At 48.7% G+C, this 23,391-nt stretch overlaps 1 protein-coding gene across 1 annotated transcript; it reads right to left on the bottom strand.

The window, feature by feature from the left end:
* Positions 1–4,646: 4,646 nt before the first annotated feature.
* CFAP20 (cilia and flagella associated protein 20) lies at positions 4,647–17,722 on the bottom strand. Its single transcript, XM_006099210.3, has 6 exons — positions 17,390–17,722; positions 7,962–8,041; positions 6,905–7,016; positions 6,016–6,204; positions 5,625–5,735; positions 4,647–4,941 (listed from the first exon to the last, which is right to left on the bottom strand). Exons 1-6 carry the CDS (start codon positions 17,471–17,473, stop codon positions 4,936–4,938), a joined length of 582 nt encoding a protein of 193 aa, XP_006099272.1. The 5' UTR covers positions 17,474–17,722; the 3' UTR covers positions 4,647–4,935.
* Positions 17,723–23,391: the final 5,669 nt, after the last annotated feature.

Raw genomic sequence — 23,391 nt, forward strand, 5'->3', positions numbered from 1 at the left:
CCCTCTCTGATGGGGGGAGGCCCGAGTCACCACGAATCTGACGGGTCGGTTTCCAATACCAAGAACAGAGGCCCCAGGCGTGGGAGGATGCTTTGCGGGGCAAGTGAACACGAGGGCAGTCGAGGCGGCTTTGGAGGGCGACTCGGAACCCAAAGGCTAGAGTGCGTGGATCTGTCCTACTGTGTTTACTGCCTTCCCTGTATTCCCTCCCCAAACACCAGGATTCAAGACTTGAGATGTAAAGGAAGAAAGCGCTGGGGGGAATCCAAGCGATGACAGAGGCCTTATGGTTATTACCCTCATGCAATAGTGATGCTCTCCACCCCTGTAATGAGGGTTCTGTCCAATGCGTTCCACTCCCCCTGCAGCTTTTTTATTTTTTTGCTTTGCTTCTTTGCTTCAGACACCATGGATACCAAGAGGCACATTTTTTCCAAGGCTCATGCTCCATCCAGATGTCCGCTGCCTTGTGGGAGCGCCCAGTGGCTTGCATTACGGGAAAACGTATAGAGATGTAAGCTACCTACTAGGCAGGGTTTTGTAGAAAGGGTAGAAAGGGAACTGCAGGTGTTCGGGGAGGGGACCGGGGCTGCTGTATGCCTTCTCCCCTCCCAGCATCTGGCCTTTCTGCTCTCGGAAGCCATCCCATCAATTCTTGCTCCCTCCAGTTTGGAGGAGCTTCTCAAGTGACGGAAACATCACAAATCATCAGGGAAGCTGTTAAACATGTAGATTTCTGGGCCAGATTTAGATCTCCTGAAAGAGAATCTGCATGTTAATGAGCTGGGCCCCGCGAGCCTGCATTTTAATAGGCCAGGGCGCAGTCATCTAAATCGAACTGTTTTAAAATTGAGAAATATAATCAGAAGAATAGCTTGGTGTATGTAATTGAATAGTAATGAAGCGCACACCCCTATGTGAACACGACCCCGGTTAGGACATAGAGCCTCGGTGCCCCTGGAAGCCCCCTGAAAGGGGGTGGTCACTTGTGTCCCCCACCCCCAACGCTAGGTGAAGCACTCTCCTGAGCTTCGAGACACTGTCCCCTGCCTCACTAGAGGCTGTCGTTATAAATGCATCCCAGAACAATATATTCCTTTGCCTATTTAAAAATGGTGTGGAGCCCGGCCGGTGTGACTCAGTGGTCGAGCGTCGACCTATGAACCAGGAGGTCACGGTTTGATTCCCAGTCAGGGCACATGCCCAGGTTGCGGGCTCGGTCCCCAGTGTAGGGAGTGCAGGAGGCAGCCGATCCATGATTCTCTCTCATCATTGATGTTTCTCTTTCTCTCTCCCCCTCTTGCTTCTTCTCTGAAATCAATAAAAATTTCTTATAAATCGTGTAGAAATGGGATCATCTCTAACATATTGTGCCTTGCTGTTCTCACTCTGCATTATGGTTGTGTGGCTGCCCTGTGTTGTTGCCCCTCGCTGTACTGTGTCACTCTTCATGGCTGCGTAGTATTCCATTATGTGGCGATAACACACTTGATCTATCATCAGGCTAATGTTGTTGATGAGGAAATAGTGGGTCAGAAAAGTCCAGTACCTGAAGAGCCCAGTGCTGGGGTTAAACGGGCTGAGTTTGAAACCAGCTCCCACCACCTGGGGCATCGCTGTGCAAGCTTGGCCACTCTGATCTTTGTGCCTTGGTTTTCTCATCTGTGAAATGACAATAATCGCTCCTGTTTCCGTGTTGTGATGATTCAGTAAAACAAGTACATGGAAAGTCGTTAAAACATTGCCTGGCCACTCAAACACGTTCAGTTCAGGAATGGGAACTGGGAATCTTTGTACAGTTTCAATTTCCCATGAGCACGTGTTACTTTTATGTCCATTAGTTCAACACAAACCTTTGCCCCATAGCTTTTCTTTTTTTATTAAAAAATATATTTTTTTATTGATTTCAGAGAAGGAGAGGGAAAGAGAGAAACATCAATGATGAGAATCATTGATCAGCTGCCTCCTGCACACCCCCTACTGGGGACTGAGCCAACAACCCGGACATGTGCCCTGACAGGAACCGAACCGTGACCTCCTGTCCATAGGCTGACACTCAACCACTGAGCCTCGCCGGCTGGGCTACCCCACAGCTTTTCAGCCTCAGGCCCTGGAGTTCAGCTAATGTGTGATCAAGGAGTGACAAACCAGGAAGCCCTCACTGAGAAGGCAGAGCTCAGTCTAGCCCTTGACCCCTCCTGAGCAGACACGCCTGGCCCAGCCACCAGGTGGACATGATCTGACCTAATGTCCTCTACAAAAAGGGCACAGCCAGCCCTGCAGGAGGCAGGGACGCCAACACCAGGGAGGACAGGGCTGGCCTCTGACTCCCGTCATGGGATCGGGTCCTCATTCTGCCCCTGCCACTCTTAGGAGGCTAGCCCAAGCCTCTCCGGGCTGCAGTGTCCTCATCAGGGCGAGAGGGGCTCAGAGGAGAGATCCAAGACCTTTCCCAGTGAGTTCCGACCCCGAGGCTTTGGCTCCAGCTGCCGAGGTGCCAGGGAAACCCGCTCAGGTTCTCTGGTGCCCACTGGTCTCCTCCAGAGATGCCCAGGCAGGGGCTGGCCTGGCTGCAGGGAGGCAGCCCATGAGCCAGTGGCAAATAGGGGCCCTGGTGGGTCTGCCCTCCCCCAAAACGAGCCCTGTTGGGAGTGGCTGTGCACCTGTCCCACCGAGTTCATGCCGTGAACTCACTCCCGCTGGGAAGGTGGTTCCTCTAAAGCGCCATGACTGCCGGGAGCTAGATAGGGTGCCTGCCCGCTCTAGCTTCCAGTCTGAGGTCACTCTGGCCCCACAGCCTGTCCTTCCCTCCCCCTCCTGTGGCCTCACCAGTCATCTTCCTGGTGAGCTGGGAGCCGAGGGCCAGGCCAGGCAGCCGCTGGTGCCACCATGCACGCTGGCCCAGGGCCAGCTTAGATAATTCATGGCATCACCCTGACGCCCCCTCACTTCCTCTCGGATGGCTATGAGAAGCATCTGGAAAGGCAACAGCTGCTGCCTTCCACCCCGGAGAGGGCGGTGAGGTAATGGCCATACATAGTCCGGCCAGCGCGGTGAAGGGGGCTCTGTGTGAGGAGAGCGCGTTACTGTCTTTCTCGGGCTCCAGGGCACTTCGCTGACACCCGGCACCGAGGGGAGAGGAGAAGTTAACCCGCTTTCCGGCTCCACAAAAGCATCTTTCATCCCCAACAGACTCCAGATTGGAGGGAAGACCTCGCTCCACAGTGGCCATAGACAAGCGGCTCTGTGAATCCCCGACCCCCCCCCCTTTTCTGAGGCTCCCCCTGAAACCCAGAAAGCTCCGGAGACACATGGAATCTAAGGCAGGAATGGAAGGACGGAGACTCGGACAACACTCAGATGTGCCGCGTTGACCCTGAAAGAGCAGTCACATGGTCTGAACGGCCAGTGGCTCGCAAAGGAGAGGGCGGCCCCCAGGGGAAGGGGCTCCAGTCTGGTCGTTAACAGGAGACAAAGGGCCGAGTAGTATGAGCTGAGCCCACCTACGTGCCAGGCAGCGAACGACTGAGGGGAAATGGAACTGAGCCATGAGGTAGAGAGGGGCACCTTCGTCCACCCTCCCCTCCTGCAGCCCCTGCCCCCTCGCAGACTTGGCCGAGCTGACCCGGAGCAGACTCTGAGGAGGACCTGGAGCAGGTGCCCTCACCATTTAACTGCTCAGGAGGCAGGAATCAATGCCGACGGGCACTGCGTGCTCTCACCTCTCATCAAAGCCGAAGCGGCTCCGCCCACCACCCTGGCCTCTCCCTGTGGAAGGGAGAACGCGGTGCCTAGGATGGCCCTTCGTTCCTTTCGACTTCCACGTTTCTATTACATAAATGTTACCTTTCGAAAAATATTCTTCAGTGTTCAACAAAGCATCCAGGGGTACCATAACCATTCTCTCCAGATGCAATCACTGTGCTGTGTGTCCTTCAAGGTCATCTAGGTGCATCTACATGTGCTCTTGTCTGCGCCCAAACTGCTTCCCCAGGCATGATCACATGTAGAGCGGTGGCTGAGGGTTTCACGTGCGTAAATGAATTACCTGTCTAAGTGAGCATGCCCCAGGATGAGTGTGAGTGGCACGTGCTGGGAGGTTTCAGTTCTCACCTGATTTGTGCTTAAAGAAGCCGCTTTCCCCGAAGCCCCCAAGTCCAGGCAGGTACTTCCTGTGGAGCCTGAGTGGGGAGGTGGTGCCCGCCCCAGCGCTGGGGGCGCTGCTGGCACAGAGGCAATCGGACTAGATGTGCTTGGTCTTCAGTGACTCGGGACCCAAGCCCGAGAAGGTGCCCCTCTCAGTCCTGCACCATTCCTGGGTTTTTCCACTTGTTCATCTTGAAAGCTGTTCCAAGTCAGTATCTATAGCTCAGTCTTGTTCTAAGCGCTCACTGCCAGCTACTGCACAGCACGAATGCATGGGCCAGTCTTTGGAAAGAATTCTATTTTCATACCACAAAGAAAAGAGAAATGTCACCACTCAAAAAGACACAAACTAGAAACGTCACCATTCAAAAAGACACAAACTAAGAACAAATGTACAAACCAAGAATATAACATTTTATTCATTTCCAGATTATGAGTATTACAAGCATATACATATATTTAGATAATATATAAAACAAAGAACAAACCGTAGAAAGAGATTTTGGTCTGAAATGGACACCTTTAATTCTGTAAGCTCGTGGGAAGGTATCTCCCACGCGCTGGGGTGGCGGCGGGATAAACGCCAGGAGCCCCGCATCCCCACTGTACTTACGATGCGTTACGTACGGCATGGTCACTGTGTCCGCGACAAGGGACACCAAGGAGCAGACACAAGAACCACAGCACAGTGAACTAATAGAAATATTTGTTTTTCTGCATTGTCCTCCAGATAGTTTCCTTTAAAACTAAGAGTCGGGTCCAGGGTCTATCCCTTGAGTTGCATTCCAGTTATTGCTGAGGGGGGAAAAAAGAGGCATCGATTCACGTTATCAGAAATAGATGGTCAGGGCCCTGATCCCCCAGCTCTGTGGCACGCAGGATGCTGAGCTGCAGGAAATGCACACGTCAGCAGCAGCAGGCAGGGAGCGCTGCCATCGTGTCAGAGAGAGCAACGGGCTGATAAAGAGGTTCAATGGGTCCTGGCCAGTTTTTCTCGGTGGTTAGAGTGTTGGCCTGTGGATCAAAGGGTCAAGAGCACGTACCTCAGTTGCGGTTTGATCCCCGGCACTGGTCGGGCATGTGCGGGAGGCAACCAATTGATGTGGCTCTCTCACATCGATGATTCTCCCCCCTCCCCGCTCCCTCCTCCCTCCCTTTCACTCTCTCTAAAAATCAATGGAAAAAATATCCTCCGGTGAGGATTTTTAAAATAGTGGTTTGATGGGTGCCTGTGTCTCCCTGCACCCCGAACCCCCAGGAGGGGCAGGATCACCTGTGGAGGTGGAGGAGCACAACAGAACCTTCCAGGCTCATTCCTGACTCGGTGCTGACGGCGGGAAGACTTAGGTCTTAGATGGAAAGGCACCCCGTTCTCCAGGCCAACGCAGAGGCCGTGCAGCTGACCCAGGGCAGAGCCCTTTCCAGGAACAGCCTCCCGACCCACCGCCTGGCCTTCCTCGGGGGTCCGGGCTGCTTACCTTCCCCTTGTTCTGAACTGGGAGGTAGAGTTTGAACTCCGCTGGCAGTTCATCTTCTGAGTATAGTCTGTCTGAGAAGTAAACCCGGCGGATGCGGCAGTTGGCGTGGATCTGTGGGCGCCAGGCTTATTTTGAGAAACTCAACGTGACTGTCCTTCCTCATCTCCCGGTCCTCTTAGAGCTCCCCCACCCCACGGTGCTGTCCAAGCGTCATCCCCTGGGGTGGATTCTGACAAGAGGGATTTGCTCGCCATATTCTCCCGCTATCTCTGAGCAGAACCCCATGCATTGGGGGCCTGATCCAGAAACCCACTCTTCTGTCACGTGGACCCAAGCCAGTGACAGAGCACCCCCCGTCCCACGTGGGCTCCATCTGGAAAGGGCCTGGCACCTGCACTCTCAGGGTCTCGATGTAGTTGGTGCCGTACGCCCGCCGAGTGAAGTCGGACAGGTTGAACTGAATCTGGTTCCAGCCGTCATCCAGCCGCATGGGCATGGTGCAGATGAAGGGTTTCACCCGGGTGGTGCTCTGGTAGTTACTTGCCCGAAATCGCCGACGCACATTTTTGTCGTCTAGTACCTGTGAAATGGAGATAAGAGTCACGCTCCCTCCACCCGGAAGAAGCTAGCAATCTGGGTAAGGCAAGGACCCGAACTTCCACAGCCCTGATTTCCAAGGCTGGGGCCCAAGGGAGGATAAACAGACCAGACACAGGTCACACTGGATGCAGATGGCCTGGAAGGAGCAAGTTTATCTTATTTGTTGCCAAGACAACCCCAGCTGCTTATGACATATGACACACCCACCCACCAGGCTCTCAGGCCATAGAATGACTTCATAAACATTCTTCCCTTTGAAAATAAAAAATACTAGAAATAGCCTGGCGGGTGTTGCTTAGTGGTTGAGCGTGGACCCATGCACTACATGGTTCAATTCCAAATCAGGGCACGTGCCCAGTTACAGGCTTGATCCCCAGTAGGGGCGTGCAGGAGGCAGCCACTAGAATAGAAACCAACAATAACTCAGTATTAAACGGTTAATCCCCAAATGAACACTATTCTAACCCTTAAGTTTTGAAATCTTATCACTATAGTTAAATTTACCATGTTTCTTTAAAAACTCGGCATTAAATTATGATTACTAATACCAAATGTATGTCAAAATAGTAAGGGCTGAATCAAGTTTACGGCACAGGCAGAAAAGAAGACATTTCCTACAGGCTGATGGGACACCTCTCTGGCACAGCCAAGAACATGTACATTCATGTGTGCACACTTACCTGTACTTCAAAAGTAAAGTATTTCTTCAGGTTTTTAATAATCATGACAAGGAATGGAAGTTTAATTCCCAATGTCTTCTTTGGGTCTGCAGGGCACGTGATGTATGTGGTGCTGTAGAGAAGGAAATGCCAATAAACACACTACTGATCCTTTCCTCTGTGTACGCACAGCAACAACCCATGGCCCAAGAGGATAAATCGAAAGGCAGATCTACAAGTTCCAGACACATCAGCCAATGAAGCCCTCAACCCTGAAGTCAGCTAATGCTTTAAAAAATGCTGGACTCTGGCCCTGGCCAGGTGGCTCAGTTGGTTAGAGCATTATCCCATAAACAAAGGGTTGAGGGTTCGATTTCTGGTTAGGGGACATACTTGGGTTGCAGGTTCGATCCCCAGTCAGGGCGTATACAGGAAGCAACTGATTGTTGTTTCTTTCTCACATCGTTGTTTCTCTCTCTGTCTCTCTCTCTCCCCCTTCCTCTCTCTCTAAAAATCAATAAGAACATATTCTCGAGTAATTAAAAAAAAAAATGCTGGACTCTGAAACAAAAGCTCAACATAGGACTAGACACCAACAATAAAATACCTGAAAAGCAAAACCAGACCAGTGGATCTGAGGCAGTCCTTCCAGTGAGAGAAGATCTACTTCTGGTCTAAGAGAACCAACAAATGATAGAAAGCCAAAACTAAGACCATTTTGGCACCAAAACCCACAGTGGCCACCCCCAACACACACACACACCTTGGTTAAATATTAATAATATCTAATATTTACACAGCGCTTAACATGTGCTAAGCAGATTCTACTAGTAAGTGTTTTATCCACATTCACTCATTTAATCTGCACAATAACCCTTCAGGAAAGATGTACTGTTATTATCCCCATTTTACAGATGAGGAAACGAAGACCAAGGAGACTGAGTAACTTGCCAAGGTAAACTCTAAGTAGCAGAGCTGGATGCACACCAGGTGGCCTGACCAGACAGCCTGTGCCTTTCACCTCCATGAGGTACCGCCTCCTTGGACAGTGTCTCTAGGAAAACAGAGTTCAACCTACCTGACATTTGTTCCTTCAATCTCTAGCACCAGGGACTGGATGTCATTATCAGTGATTCTTTTGATGTGGCCATTCCGTACCTAAAAGGAAGAAAATTAAACTGGTTAGTACGGAAATATTTGGCAACAACTTTAAGATTCTGAATGGGACCGTTTAAAGAAAACCACAGTGGCCCAGAGGGGGACAGCACGGAAGTCTGTGACATGCTATGTTGAAGCTTATGTGTAAGCAAACCAGGCTATTACTGCTATGCCGGGTCCCATCAACCACCACAGGAATCACAGGGGACTCAGCAACCTATAAATCAGGATAAATTTCTTCCCGAAGAAATCAGCTCCATTCATTCAGCTAACATTTAATGAGTTCCTACTATGCATTAGAACATTCATAGACATTCTCTCACTTAATCCCTCCCACACAACAAAAATCACAAGGCAGGTGGCACTGTTTCCACTTTACACATGTGGACAGACACCCAGGGAGTGCCGATGTCAGCTCCTAAGCCAGAGGCCAGGACTGCCGACCAGGCCGGCCACCGCCCCAGGCTGCCTCACTCTTCTTCAGCCAGAAAGGCAGGTGCCAAGTGTCACTGAGGAGGGGCAACCAGAACATGAGCGCTACTCCCCCAGGTTTACTCCTCCTTCACACTTCCGTACCTTCTCTCCCCTGAGTTTCTACTTTTTCAAGTATGAACTCAAGTCCCATCTGTGCCCCACACAGAAGCCTTCATTAGCATTTCCAGCCCACACTGACCTCTCCGACTTGTTTTCCTGGCTTAAATAGCCCACACTACACAATTCAGCTCTTCATCCTACATTGTTTTGTATTGTTGGCTGCATATGTGGGAGGTATATGAGGGGAAGGAATCAATATTCAATACAGGTGCCTCCTCTCAAAATATTTAGGAAAGAAGAATTACCTTCAAGCAATCAACTCTTAAGCACCTAATAAGAACAGAGCAGAGATTTGCAAAGATACCTCAGAGACAGGGCTGGACTGCTAGGGCTAAACATATTAACACATGAAAAGGATCAACCAGCTTTAGAGCAGGACTCATCAGAAAGACAAATGTGGTCTTTTTCTAGGGATGGTGAAGACGGGCTGTGTTGGGCTGTTTGTCGAATTCAATTAATTGTTCATTTGGCTTCCCATTAGATTCCCATAAGGGAGAGAACACAGTGTCCAGTCCGTCTGATAGATGTATTTTTCTTTTTTTTGTTAATCCTCACTTGAGGATATTTTTTTCCCACTGATTTTAAGAGAGTGGAATGGAGGAGAGACAGAGAGAAACATCGATGAGAGAGACACACTGATTGGTTGCCTCTACTAAGCGCCCCGACCAGAGCTGGGCATGGAACCTGCAACAGAGGTACGTGCCCTTGACCGGAATTGAACCCCTGACCCTTCAGTCCACGGGCCAATGATCTAACCACGAACCAAACCAGCTAGGGCTAATAGTTGTCTTTTTCACCATAGGTTATTAATAATATGTCATCCTATTTTTAAACATCAGTCTCTGAGCTCTGTTACTGTGAACTTGATCCACTCATGGTGTGCTTGGCATTCCCCAGGTGACATCTGCTATCACTGGCCATCTTTTTCTACAAGTTGCAACTGAGTCTTATCTTCTCAAAAAAGTGTAAGCTCAGGGGTAGGGACCAAGTATTAAGCATCATTTGTATCGTCTACAATGCTTAGTACTGTGCTAGGCATACAGTAAACACTCACATATTTGCTGACTTCTGGACTTTGTCACTCTAAGAACTGGCACATATGAATAGTTTCAAGAAGGATTTTAAAACATTCCTGGATAACATATCCACCTTGAACTACTAACAGGAAGCCAGAGATCCTGGGTGCCTCACACCACAGAGCCCAGGAGGCTGCCAGCAGGAAGGCTTTCCCACAGATCATCTTTTGGGGCCACTGTCAGAGACAGACTGCGGGGTGGACGGCCCGATCTCTGCCAATGTGGCATTTCTTGGTTCTCAAGGCACAGACGTCACATTGAAGTGCTTCTCAAACAAAGCTGCTGACACCCAATGCCCTCCCGCTTCGGATTCTAGGCCTCGTTCCAAGGGAGATTAAGAGCACAAAGGCTTGGATCTGTGCAGCATATGCCACCACTGCCCACCTCACCCCCACAGGAACCCTCCCATCCAAGTGGCGATAGTCCTCTAGTTGCTGGCCCACAGCTGCTGGGGAAAAGCAGGCGGTGTTGGTGAAGGAGGACTCAGTCAGGAAATTATTTCCAAATCATGTGATGATAAGAGCTGGCAGTATTCTAACAAGATGCAAACACCAATTCTGTAACATACCGCTGATTATTCCCTGTAATCTAGCTTCATTCTTTCCTTAAAAGGTACTAAGGCAATACTCAAACAGATGATTAAATTGAAAGGATTAAGTATTTAGTGCCCATGGGCTACTATTGCTAAAGTGCAAATTGTTGCAATTTATCCAACATTGTTTGAAAGCACAGGCCTCAGATCTTACATCCCCAAGGCCTCTCAAGCCATCCCTCACTCCAGAAGGCCTAGCGGGCTTCACAGGGCGGGAGCACCGGGCAGGAGCCTTAGGGAAGCTGCCTCTATCATCTCAGTGTCGACTTTCAATGACTTCCTAAAGAGAACTTTCTTTCAGCCACATAGCAACAACCACACTCGCAAACTTATTTCTTACAAAATTAATGAATGTGGCCCCCAAACAAGAGAACTCAGGGGAAAAAAAAAAAGAGAACTCAGGGGAACCAAGGCAGTTTTTTTTGAAGGAATGCCTATCACTCTCGAGTTTTGGCCTGGCTGGTGGTGAGACAAGCTAAGTAGGGTTTTGCTCAGGCCTCGAAGAAGAAAACACAGTATTCTCACAACCCAAGCTGCCAGCGCTATGAAATCAAATTATGTTGATCTATTAGTGAATGATGATTTTTTTCCTTTATTGAAGTTCAAGGGCTGCAAATACAAACTCACGGGGAGAAAAGAATGGAGGTAGATGGAGATGCAATTAATCAGAGATGTGAGCACTGAGAGGGTGCGAAACCTCCCAAACCTCTTCTCTGGGCCCTAGAACTAGGATGGAAGGGGGAAGGAGTGTGGGCAAGCTTCCCACCCCCCTGGCAATCTGGCTCATGTCTACTGCAAGGTCTTCCAGGAAGCAACCCCCTCCTCAGTCCCGCTTCTGACCAACACTGATAACAAGACACACGGCCTCAGAAAGCATCCACTTCCTGTCCTCAGCCCCTTCCAGGTCAGAGGTCGCTCGGCAGGCCGGCTTTGAAATGAAGATAAGATGAGCCGGTCAGCATTTACTGCTCATGGTGGAAGCAGGTTTTTACTTCCCCCTCTAAATTAGAAAGTGCCAATTATTTGTGACATTAATTCTTTTTTATTTCATAACACATCCCCACTATCAAAGTGTGGCCTACACGTGTTTTACTCCCCCCAAATAAATAAGTAAATAAATAAAGCCAATCTTACAGTTGTTCAAAGTTCATGAACTCCCCAAGCGATGAGCTGGAGGTACTTTAGGAGCCTCAGCACCCAGGCATCTGACAAGTGCAAGTCAGAATGGTCCTCAGCCTCTGCCGACTCCAGGAAGGGCACCATCCAGCCCTTCGTGCAACCACTCTCCCAGGCTTTCCATCATTGCTGGGGCAACTAATAAGCAACACTGACTTAAGCCCCAGGGAGGAGGGTCAAGCTGACGGGGAAAATACTACTGGGAGGAAGCGGGCCAATGTTCTCTATTTCTACAGGTGCGTTAAAAATAACACAGGAGTGGTTTCCATTTCCTACCCCCCACCCATTTCTTTTTTTTTCTGGTTCCACCCACTTGTCCTGGCAGACAGCTGAGCCCCCAGCCATCTGGTATCCTAGTCTAAATGACACATGTTCCAATTTACAGTAAGCCATTAGCGCTGTCCGTTTCAGCAAAACCAGCTCTGCTAGGGGCTGGGCTCCCTCAGAAAATGGGCAGAGGGAGACCTCTGTGGGGAGAGTTGGGCATAGCTCCGACACAAGGCCTTGGCCTCCCAGGCTCCAGTGGGTCACTTCGCAGGGCAATCAGACAGCAGCCAGGCAACTCTGGGCGCGTGCAACAAACCCTGAGCTCAAGTAAGGACAGTGGTGTGCACTGTTAACCAGTATCTTTGTAACAGCGCCTCCACAGGGCAAGTGTCACTAAAACCAGGCCTTTGCCCAATTATAGGAAAAGCTATTACTCAGAACAATGGAGAACACCATCAGACTGACCCAGGGAAAGTCTGAAAAAAAGAGTTTTCCCACCTTCATGTCCGAGTGCTGTCAATTCTACAACTGGAAATTGCATCAGTTTAACATGGACCAACAAGGTTCACTCATTAGAAGCTGGGGCGTGGGAGCTTCTTTCTGGAGACTTCGTTCACTTTTTAAATTAGGAACAGGAAATGGGAATCTAATACCATCCAGCAACAGCCACAGAGACTCTGGGTCTAATATTTAGCTTAGGAATAGGGGAGGAGCAGCAGCTGAGAGAGAGCCGAGGTGAGAGGAGACAGACAGAGAAGCCTGTAGGAATTAACATTCTCACCTACTAGGCTTTTAGGATATTACCAGTGAGGACTGAGAATGATGTGTTACACAGGCAGTCAGTAGGAACAAAAGCTCCTGGTATCTTCTTTACAAACCAGAAGTAATGTTTACAGTACACATAAGAGTCCTTTAATCAATGTAATACTTACTAGGAAAATTAAGGAAACCTTAAGAAACCCCTAATTTCTCCTAAGCTCTTGGTTTGAAAAATTGCAAAGCTTATTAGAAAGCTTCCAGGCTAGCCAGGAATACAGATCATAAGAAGCTAATTTCTATTGCCTAGCTGGTTTGGCTCAGTGGATAGAGCGTTGGACTGCGGACCGAAGGGTCCCAGGTTTGATTCCGGTCAAGGGCACATGCCTGGGTTGTGGGCTCGAGCCCCAGTTGGGGGTGTGCAGGAGGCAGCTAATCAATGATTCTCTCTCATCATTGATGTTTCTCTCTCTCTCCCTTCCTCTCTGAAATCAATAAAAATATATATTTTTTTAAAAAGAAGCTAAGCCCTAACCGGTTTGGCTCAGTGGATAGAGCGTCGGCCTGCGGACTGAAGGGCCCCAGGTTCAATTCCAGTCAAGGGCATGTACCTTGGTTGTGGGCACATACCCAGTGGGGAGTGTGCAGGAGGCAGCTGATCCATGTTTCTCTCTCATCAATGTTTCTAACTCTCAATCCCTCTCCGTTTCTCTCTGTAAAAAAATCAATTGAGCATCATCCCGATACACCAGGGTTTTGGGACGATCTATCTCCGGTCAGGCACATACAAGAAGCAATGGAAGAATGCATAAATAAGTGGAACAACAAATCAATGTTTCTGTCTCTCAAAACAATACATTAAAAAAAAACTTTAAAAACCAACTGTGATTCAGTATGATGAAAAGGAAGGAGAAATTCTGCAAGGGGACAGAAATTAACCCAAGGGAGTGCTTGTAAGCTGTGGCCTAGAGACTGAAGTAGAGGTGGAGGCACAGGTCCCAGCAGAGGGACCAGCAAATACAAAAGCTTGAATGAAGGTGAGAGAGAACAGGGCTCCTTTCAGTTCAGTAGGTTCAATAGACGGGAGTCCAGGACAGGTGAGCCAAGGGCAGGTGAGCCTGGAGAACTAGGTAAGCAGGCACTAGACCAGTGACGGCGAACCTTTTGAGCTTGGCGTGTCAGCATTTTGAAAAACCCTAACTTAACTCTCTGGTGCCGTGTCACATATAGAAATTTTTTGATATTTGCAACCATAGTAAAACAAAGACTTATATTTTTGATATTTATTTTATATATTTAAATGCCATTTAACAAAGAAAAATCAACCAAAAAAACGAGTTCGCGTGTCACCTCTGACACGCGTGTCATAGGTTCGCCATCACTGCACTAGACCATGCTAAGGGTTTTGGACTGGGAAAGCCATGATAAAATGATTAAATTGCGTATCCTGATATCAGAAGTCTGGGCTTCCTATTCCTCAGCATCTGAATACTGAGCTCAAATATAAACTTTTTTACTCTTGAGCAAACCCCTGTTTCCTGCCCTATTTAATATTGTATGCTATAACTCTGTTGCTAAGCATTTCATATACATCTTCATTTCATCTCCATAACGAGGAGAGAGGGGGGGCATTACTGTAAGATGAGAAAACTGAGCAGTCAAGCACTTGCCCAAGGTCACACAGCAGAGGACCTGAGACAGACCAGGCCACAAATCCAAGGAGCCTGATGACACTCCAGCACTGGGGTTTCAAGGTCAGAGACTACTCCTCCCCTTTAGGAACTTGTAGTCCAGAGGGAGATACCTCAATTAAGCTCTCAATGAAATAATGTTTAAGTTGAGATCTGAAGGATGAGAAGGGGAGAGGGGCTGTGAACCTCAAAGAGTGGGATACAAATGTAACCACACCCACAAATACAAAGTTTGCAAATTCACTCCTCACATTCATAAGGAGACACAGAGCCTAAACAGAAACCAAACCTAATTTTTCCAAGATTATTCTTCGCAGAAAACAAATCACAGGAATTCTCTCTCCATAAACTCAGGAAGGAAAATAGTAAAATTTTGAGAAATCAAAATAATAATTGAAAATATGCATTAGAGCCAATATGATGTACCTACTGGCAAAGGTTGGGATCATTTTGTTGTTGTTAATCCTCTCCCGAGGATATTTTTTCCATTGATTTTTAGAGGAAGGGAGGGGGAGAGACACAGAGAGAGAAACACTGATGTAAGACACATCGATTTGTTGCCTCCTGCACACTCCCTACCCAGAGCCGGGGATGGAGCCTACAACCGAGGTATGCGCCCTTGACTGGAATCAAACCGGAGACCCTACAGTCGGAGGGCCAACACTCTAACCACGGACCCAAACTGGCTAGGGCCAGGGTCATTTCTTGATCAACGTGAACAGTCCTTTCTTTCCTCCATCAAGTTTTGCCCTCATCCCCAGCAGGGAAAATATTTCTCCAATTCTGTATCTCCTCAAATCTACACAATGCCTGTCACTTAGCTGTTGTTCAATAAATCTTTGATAAGTATATCAATTCCCAGGGTTCCCTGGACCAAACTGGATTCCCAACACTCCCTGAGGACTGTATGGTACAGCCGGGAACAGGCACTTACAACAAAGCCTGTGAATCTGGCCCCAAACTTTCTTTTTCTCCCATTCCTTCCCTTGTCCCAGAGGAAGAATTTTGCTTAAAATGAGTGTTCCTCTACAGCAGCGGTTCTCAACCTGTGGGTCGAGACCCCTTTGGCGGTCGAACGACCCTTTCACAGGGGTCGCCTAAGACCATCCTGCATATCAGATATTTACATTACGATTCATAACAGTAGCAACATTACAGTTATGAAGTAGCAACGAAAATAATTTTATGGTTGGGTCACAACATGAGGAACTGTATTTAAAGGGCCAGAAGGTTGAGAACCACCGTTCTACAGTTTTCTTTGCCAAAATTTACTCCATGTACTCCACCAGTTGATCTAACGTTTTCACATGTGTTTATGTCCTTCGGGTACCATCCGACCTCTAGTGGCGTTGTTAAGGGACACAGTGCGCCATGGTTACTTTGCTTCTATGTTCCATGTGTAAACATGTTGACTAGTCAAAAAGCGGCATTAGAAAAATAACTACAGAAGAGCAAGCCCAGAAGGGTTCAACGGGCAACTCTAATCCAGGTTCCACGTCACAGAACTGCCGAGGTCCGAGCACTGAATTCTCAGTGTAAGGTCTCCTCCTCCATCGCGTCCCATTCTCTATCTCACTGCCTTACACTGGCACTTGGTTACAATTCCAAGTTCAAGGGGCACACAAGGCCACTCTCCCCATAACTGAGTCAAGCCACAGCTGAGAAGCCTCGCACAGTTCCCAGTTTCCTGGTACCCTGGCTGCGGGTCTCTTCGCGGAGAACAAAAGCACGCACCTGGAACCCTTAGTGACGTAGGAAAAAGGTGAAGGAACTGCTCTCCTGTGCAATACTCTGGGCATGGGCTCTCGGCTGCAGACCGCAACCCTGTGGAAGGCGGCGGTGGTCCGGTTCCCACTAACGCACAAGGCCCAGACTCCTTACACTCCAGTCTTTCAACGACCTTATCAAAAGGACATTGTGAGCTGCCACCTGGAAGCTGCTCACAGAACGCAGGGCTCCCCAGGGGTCGCAGGCAGAAGGCGGTCCCCGTTCTCTCCCGACACGCTCACCGGCGGGTAAAGGAAGACAGAAAAGTCGTTCTGAGGTGAAATCCCAAGTTCTTGGCTTCACCACCAGCAAACCTCTTACTCCGGTTATTCCGCATTCATTCTCCCCCGGGGAGAGCATGACCACTGTTAGGCCCTCAGTGACCAGCCTCCCTCCCACAGTCAGTGCCAACCTTCCCGTCTATGAAGGAGGGTGCAGCCAGCTGACTGTGAGGGAGTTTGCATGAGAAATGAAATGTCAAGGTAACAAAACGCAGACCAACTCTCCCGTTGCCAGACACACACGCCCCCCACTGCACATCTCCAAAGAGTGGATGGGGCCATGGCCTCCTGGGGTCAGTGTCGGGGCCATCCTGTGGATGCCCGGATGCCCGAAGAAAGACCCTGAGGCTTGGACGAGGCTGTGGGTTTATTCATGCCGACAAGACTCCATCACCACCCTGCAATTCCCCTGCTGGAGAAGGCAGGCACTGAGGGGGGGCAGGCCACAGACCCCCGGTCACCCCGAGTGTGCAGCAGGTGCACGGTCTGACCCTTTGGAATCAGTAGAAGAGGGGGCGGGGGGCAAGCGAAGGAAGCCCAAATAGAACTGGTTCTGGAACAAAAGCTCCGTGTCTGGCCCTGACCGGTTTGGCTCAGTGGATAGAGCGTCGGCCTGCGGACTGAAGGGTCCCGGGTTCGATTCCGATCAAAGGCATGTACCTTGGTTGCGGGCACATCCCCAGGGGGAGATGTGCAGGAGGCAGCCGATCGATGTTTCTCTCTCATCGATGTTTCTAAGTCTCTATCCCTCTCCCTTCCTCTCTGTAAAAAATCAATAAAATATATTTTTTAAAAAACTCCGTGTCTGGCGCCCAGCACCGCGCCTGGCACCGGGCAGGGTATCCGTCCATATCAGTGAGATCCGTGAACAGCAGCTGCTTTCATCTCTTCGTTTCCAAAACAACCGCCAGCAAGTGTGTGCCTGTCGGGCCGTACGAGGCCCTATGGACTCCGCCGGGTACAGATGGGGACACCCAGCTCCGAGGAATGGACTGACCAGGTCAAGTCTGCGGCGAGGAACCCCTCAGCGAACCACACAGCTCGGCCCCTGGACACCCAGACCCCAGCCACTCCCACCCAGACGGCCCCCCGGCTGTTGACACGACGCCCCCCGCCCAGCCCCGGCCTGGCCTCCCCCGGCCCCTGACCTTCTTGTCCCAGATCTGCAGCGGCTTGCTGCCGATGCTGTAGAGGATGGAGAGGAAGCCGCTCTGGAACGTGTTCTTGAACATCTCGCAGGCGGCCTTCTCCTCGGCCGCGCCGGAGCGACCTGGCTACGGACCCCAAGTGGCGAAACAGGGGGGCCGGCCCGGGTTCGAACAAGGGACGCTGAGCGACGGACCTCGGGGTCGACAGCCGCCACCACCACCTGGACTCGGGACGCCACGTCCGGGAGCTTCCGCTCTCACAAGAAGGAAGCCAGGCCGGGACGGGAACCACAGCAACTGCCGCCCGCGCCGCGCTCCCTGCCTTAAGTGGAGGCGGCGAGCCACCCGTAGCTCGACGTGGATCCCTCCGCCCATTTGGGCCCGCCCCCTGGGAGCGCGGAGCCAATCCCGCCGTGGGGATCACGGACTTCCTGTTCCTTCCGCCCGTAAGCCCCGCCCTAGTTCCGCCTTCTCGTGAAGAGAACGCCTTTGCCAAGGGACTATTTTTCTCCGTCGTCATCGCGGAGCTTTTGGAAGCGTAAGGAGACGTGACGATAGAATGTGTTTTCGACACTGGCGTGCTGTCATGGGAACCCGGCGGGGGTGGGGCCAGAGGGCGGGAGGGCCAGGCCCCGCCCCCTGAGGAGCGAGGAGGAGTTACAAGCGCCAAAGAAAAGTGGAGCAAGGCGCTTGGGATGAGGCGCTTACCTGGAACCCCGCGATGCCGAGGAAGCTTGCTGGCTGAGGCCCAGATGAGTGAAAGCAGTAACCTGGATTGGGCAGTAACTGTACTAGGCGCCGTGTGTGCATCCTTGCTTTCATTGCTAACAGGGTTGCTATGAGCACACCACGTACACATGGATATGTGGGATGCAGTCAAAGCAATACTCTGAGGAAAATATATCGCCTTAAATGCATTATTATTATTAGCAAACAAGAAAACCTGAACAATCAGATAAAAGCAGAACTTAATTAAATGAAACAAAATCAAGTTGGTTGAGTTGAATAACAGCTGATTTTTGTTGTAAAAAAAAATCAATACTCAGCACAGTTTTTTAAAAAAACACATAAAATAAGCTATGGTATTTCATATGGGAAAGATATCTGAAATGGTGGAGACCACTCACTGAGCATCTCCCTAAATATTATACTCCGTGCCCAGGCCTGTGCTGGGTGTGGTGGCTGACAGGGAGTTTGCAGCCAACTTCCTCCTCATAATCTATACTAATAAAAGGGTAATATGCTAATTAAACCGGACATCTTCCAGACATCTTCTGGACGTCCTTCCGGACAAAGTCACAGTGGCAGGGGCCGAGGCAGAGGTGGTTAGGGGTGATCAGGCTGGCAGGGGGGAGCAGTTAGGAGTGATCAGGCCGGCAGGGGAGGGCAGTTAGGGGCAATGAGGCAGGCCAGCAGAGTGGTTAGGGGCGTTCAGCAGGCAGGCAGGCAGAGTGGTTAGGAGTGATCAGGCAGGCAGGCAGGTGAGCAGTTAGGAGCCAGCAGTCCCAGATTGAGAGAGAGATGTCTGGCTGCTGGTTTGGCCGGATCCAGGTCCCGGATTGTGAGAAGTTGCAGGATGTGCTGAGGGGACCACCCCCCGTGCACGAATTTTGTGCACCGGGCCCCTCTAGTAGCTAATAATAGCTAACATCAACTGAGTATTTATTATGTGTCAGGCACTATACTAAGCGCCTTAGCCTTTATTAAATCATTTAATCCTCACAGCAACCCCGTGAACAACTGAGCCAGAATTTCCAGACATTGGGTGGCGGGGGGACGGGGGAGGGGAGATATGGATTGTATTACAGTAAAAAGTCAAAACATTTTATATGAAACTGTTATTCTTGAATTATTTCTGGGGACTCTGTCTACTTTATGCCAGTGAACAATTTATCCCTTGATTGTTATTAAATTTCTCAAAATATCCTAGGCCCTAGGACCTAGGGGGAAACGGGCTTAAGTGCCCTGAGCAGATAGCCAGCCCATCAGTGAGCAAGCTGGTGGGAGAAATGAAAGTGCTTGCTTCTCCTAACTACTCATCCTCAGTGAGTGTCCACATGAACTGTGTTCAGTTCTTCCTTCTGTTAGGGTTCACAACTTATTGTGATCACAAGCCTTGGCTACAGTAAAGATTATTCGGTGAAAGGGTTAAAGAACATGAATTAGTGTTTAGTGAACATGTTTTGCTCCTATTGTAGACTTAATTTTGGCATGCTTCTTCCAGATGCAGTACCGCCATCATGACAGGCACACAATAAATGAATGAATGAATGAATGAACGAACAAACTAGAGCCGAATGTGCACTTTGACATTTTTCTTCATTTCAAAAGTAATGTAGACTGAAATAACCTAAAACTACAGATGTCACTCAAAGAAACACATTAACACTATGTCTTCAAGATCATTTTCTCTTCATCAACATGAAGATGTGTAAGGGCTGAACACAAGAAAAATCTTGCTAATAAGTTGCTTCCTGCAATAATTATACAAGTCAGTTTTTAAAAGTAATAAATGAAAAAAGCAAGATCTAATGAGGCAGCAAAATTGCAATGTGGGCAGTAGGTACAGAAGCTCAACTGATACACATCAGGCCATTAAAAGTTGCAGAAAAGGTAAAGTAATTGCAAGAAGTGCAAGATAAGGGTGGTCTTGAGAATCCCATGACTACAAGAAGGGCTTTAGTTTGTTAGCCTGAAGTCCGGGTTGAACCATCACAGAAGTAGCATCCAGTCCCGTGCCCGGCCCAGAATCTCTGACCATGAACAAACCACAGTCCTGTGTTTGGATGGAATATGACATCTTGGTGGGGTGTCAAAATACACCAAGAAATTACAGCAAGTAAATCAAACCCATATCAGTAATCCACATCAGATGAGGGAAAGTTTCTGATTATTGTGACATTTTGTTTTTTATTAAAGATATTTGAAATATTTAAAATAACTTAAAGTATTAGAGGATCTGATACTTCCAATTTAATTTGAAATGCTTCAAGGAATTTGAAATTAGTTCTGTGGTTTTTTAATTTAAAAGTGTCAAAGGAAATGTAATTAAATTTGTCAACGATGAATGTTTAACATTTTTTGGTCTAGTGTTTGGATGCTTAGGAAGATTGCATCAGAATTTTGGTCTTTCATGTTAGCTATTGGAAGTGTTTGTGCACATCAAACAGATTGAATGTGTGGGTGACTCTGAAATGTCTAAGGAAACTAGATTGTGTGGGAGCCATGTTTATGGTTTAACCCGTTATGTTTTTAATTAATCCAGCATTGATCAAAGATTAAGCCAGTGTTCATATTTATATATAAAACCACCTAGTTTGTAATGATAACAAGATTTGTAAATTGATTTCAAAGACACAAGAGATTTTTCAATGTACAACTTTAATAACTGAGATATTACGTAAAACACCAGCAACTATAAGAATCCTATTCAGTGCACAAAAGCCCTGGTCAGATGCTACAACCCAGTGGACAGCGTCTGTTCATGTCCATCCAAACCCAGAAACTCGGAGCGCCCGGCCTCTGAGACACGGGACTTGATACACACTGTAAGGCCAAGTTTATTCTTTACCCCTCCTTGCTGATGGGGATGGGGAGAAGAGCGATGGCTGGGGCGTTCAGCTGGCAGATGGAGGACCCCCGAATCCAGTGGCTGTACCCCAGCACCACCAGCCTTGACAACACCAAGTAAAGGAGCCAGTGGTGGGCAGATGAGGCTCCTTCAACTGTGAGAGTGAAGCTCAAATGGGACTTGGTTGGGCCCTTGCACATTATTGTTATGTTTAAATTGATTTTTAAACTTACAGTAAAATGCACTCTTTTTGGTGTGTAGTTTTGATGAAGGCACCGAGTCATGTAACCATTGCCGTGTGCAGGATGCAGAACAGCTCCATCACCCCCCAAATCCTCCCATGCTATCCCTTCGTAACCAGACCCTTTCCCCTCCTCCAACGCCCCCTGCACCCCTGGTGACCATGGGTCTGTTCTCTACCCCTACTGTTCTGCCTTTTCCAGAACGTAACATAGACGGAATCATTCAGTAGGTAGACTTTTGAGTCTGGCTTCTTAGCACAATGCGTTTGAAATGCACATTATTTTCACAGTTTGTGGAGAATTCCGCAAAGGGTTGCTCATCCATTCCACTGCTCAACCCCCAAAGGCCAGGGGTGTTTGAACAAGTTGGCCGGCCCTCCGCATGCTTACTTTTGAAGGCTTCTCCACAGCATTTCGAATGCATTCAAAGGCAGCCATTTTCTATATTCAAGATAACCCTTTTTTGTAACCTTGAAAAGATCTTGAGAATTTGCTTTTGAAATTGTTTGATTTTGTGATTGTCCGACTCTTCACTAATTATCATGAGAAAAATACTTTGTAAAGCAAATATTGAATCTAACCATTAATGAAGTTCACAGGACTGGAAAGACATTTAATCACGTTTATTTTTATCTTACAACTTTCTTATGTTAGAGCCAACACTGTTGTTTTTTTTTCGGGTCGATCGAAAACATTTCTGTAGGCCCCTGGGAATTCTTAGGCCCTGGGCGCCATGCCCCAAATCTGATAGAACCCCACAAGATTCCACCACTAAAGGCATCACGGTTCCAACCCACACCAGTGAGAGAAGGGATGGAAGACTTTCTCTGAATCATAACAATGCCCTTTCTTAAAAAAAAAAAAAAATCATATGGCACAGGAGTTCAAGTTTTTTAAGAGTTTATCTCACAAACATACATACTGTGTAAAAAAAAAATGTATGTGCAAATGTGTTCATCACAGCAATACTGACTGGTAATAGTACTGATAAGAGTCTATCAGTAAGCGATGGCTTCCGCTGTGGTACATCACATAATGGGAAACTATGCAGGCACGAAAAGGGGTGAGGTAGGTCTATATGTGCTCACAGTAGGAATTTCACAATTAAGTAAAAACGTAAATTGCAGAAAAAGAATGTAGAGTCTGATTACATTTCTGTAAAAATAAAAGTCACTGTCGTTTTGAAATGTTAGTAAATGCAGAGGAAACAAACTGGAAGGTACATGCCAAACTTCACCGTGGTTACGTTTCTGTATGCCGGTGCATGTGCGTGGGGAGAGGCTTTCGTTAGGTACTTTGCTGTAACATGACGTTTTTACCATGAGCATGTATTACTTTGGTAATCGAGAAAATTCAGTATTAAACAACCCAGACACAAGCAGGACGACTGAAAGACGTGACTTGATGTTCTGAATTTCTGAGCACATCATGGATGGGCAGTAGACTGCTCTTGAGTTAGCAGGTTCCTTGTCCCTTTTTTCAAGGCCAAAACCACTAAACACAAAACCCCTCCTCTTTCTCCTTCTTTCTACAACCACTCTCCCATCGAGCACATCCACGAAAAACAAGATTCTCTTGGTTGAGAAGTTTCTGGAAAACATGTTCACACCGAGAAGGGAAACTGGAGGACGAAGCTAGAGTTCAAGTTCAGCGTGGCATCTAAAGAACTCCCAAGCCAACAACCATGTATCTGCTCCGAAGAGACCCTTCCTCCTGGCAGCAGCCCTGCAACCCCACGGTCAGCACGGCGGTAACAAGCTATGTAGAGAGACATGCGCACACGAAGCACCACGTCCACAGGAGTTCCAGGGACATGATCATGGCAAGGAGGTCTTGAGATGGTGTCCCGGAGACCTGGGAGACCAACCGAAATTTGCAGAACTGTAAGTCCAAAAGGGCCTCGTGAGAGAGACTGCTTGAGGACCCCAGGCCGGTGTTGGAGCTGGAAAGTATTAAGTCCATCCATTCGGTGGCCCGTTGGCCTCAGTCCGCGGGCAGTGGGCCTGCGGGCCTCACTCGCTGGTGTCCAGCAGCACGCACGGTCTTGAGCTCCCACACCTGAGGAACTGCTTGGATACGACAGAAGCTGGCCCAGGGGACACTGTGACCCTGTGACGGCAGAAGGGCCTCTTTGCTTCCCCCCATAATTGCTTCAAGAACTGTGAGTGTCCACACCTGGATTGCCAGTC

Source organism: Myotis lucifugus, unplaced genomic scaffold (genome assembly GCF_000147115.1).
Source record: "Myotis lucifugus unplaced genomic scaffold, Myoluc2.0 scaffold_263, whole genome shotgun sequence".
Classification (NCBI taxonomy): domain Eukaryota; kingdom Metazoa; phylum Chordata; class Mammalia; order Chiroptera; family Vespertilionidae; genus Myotis; species Myotis lucifugus.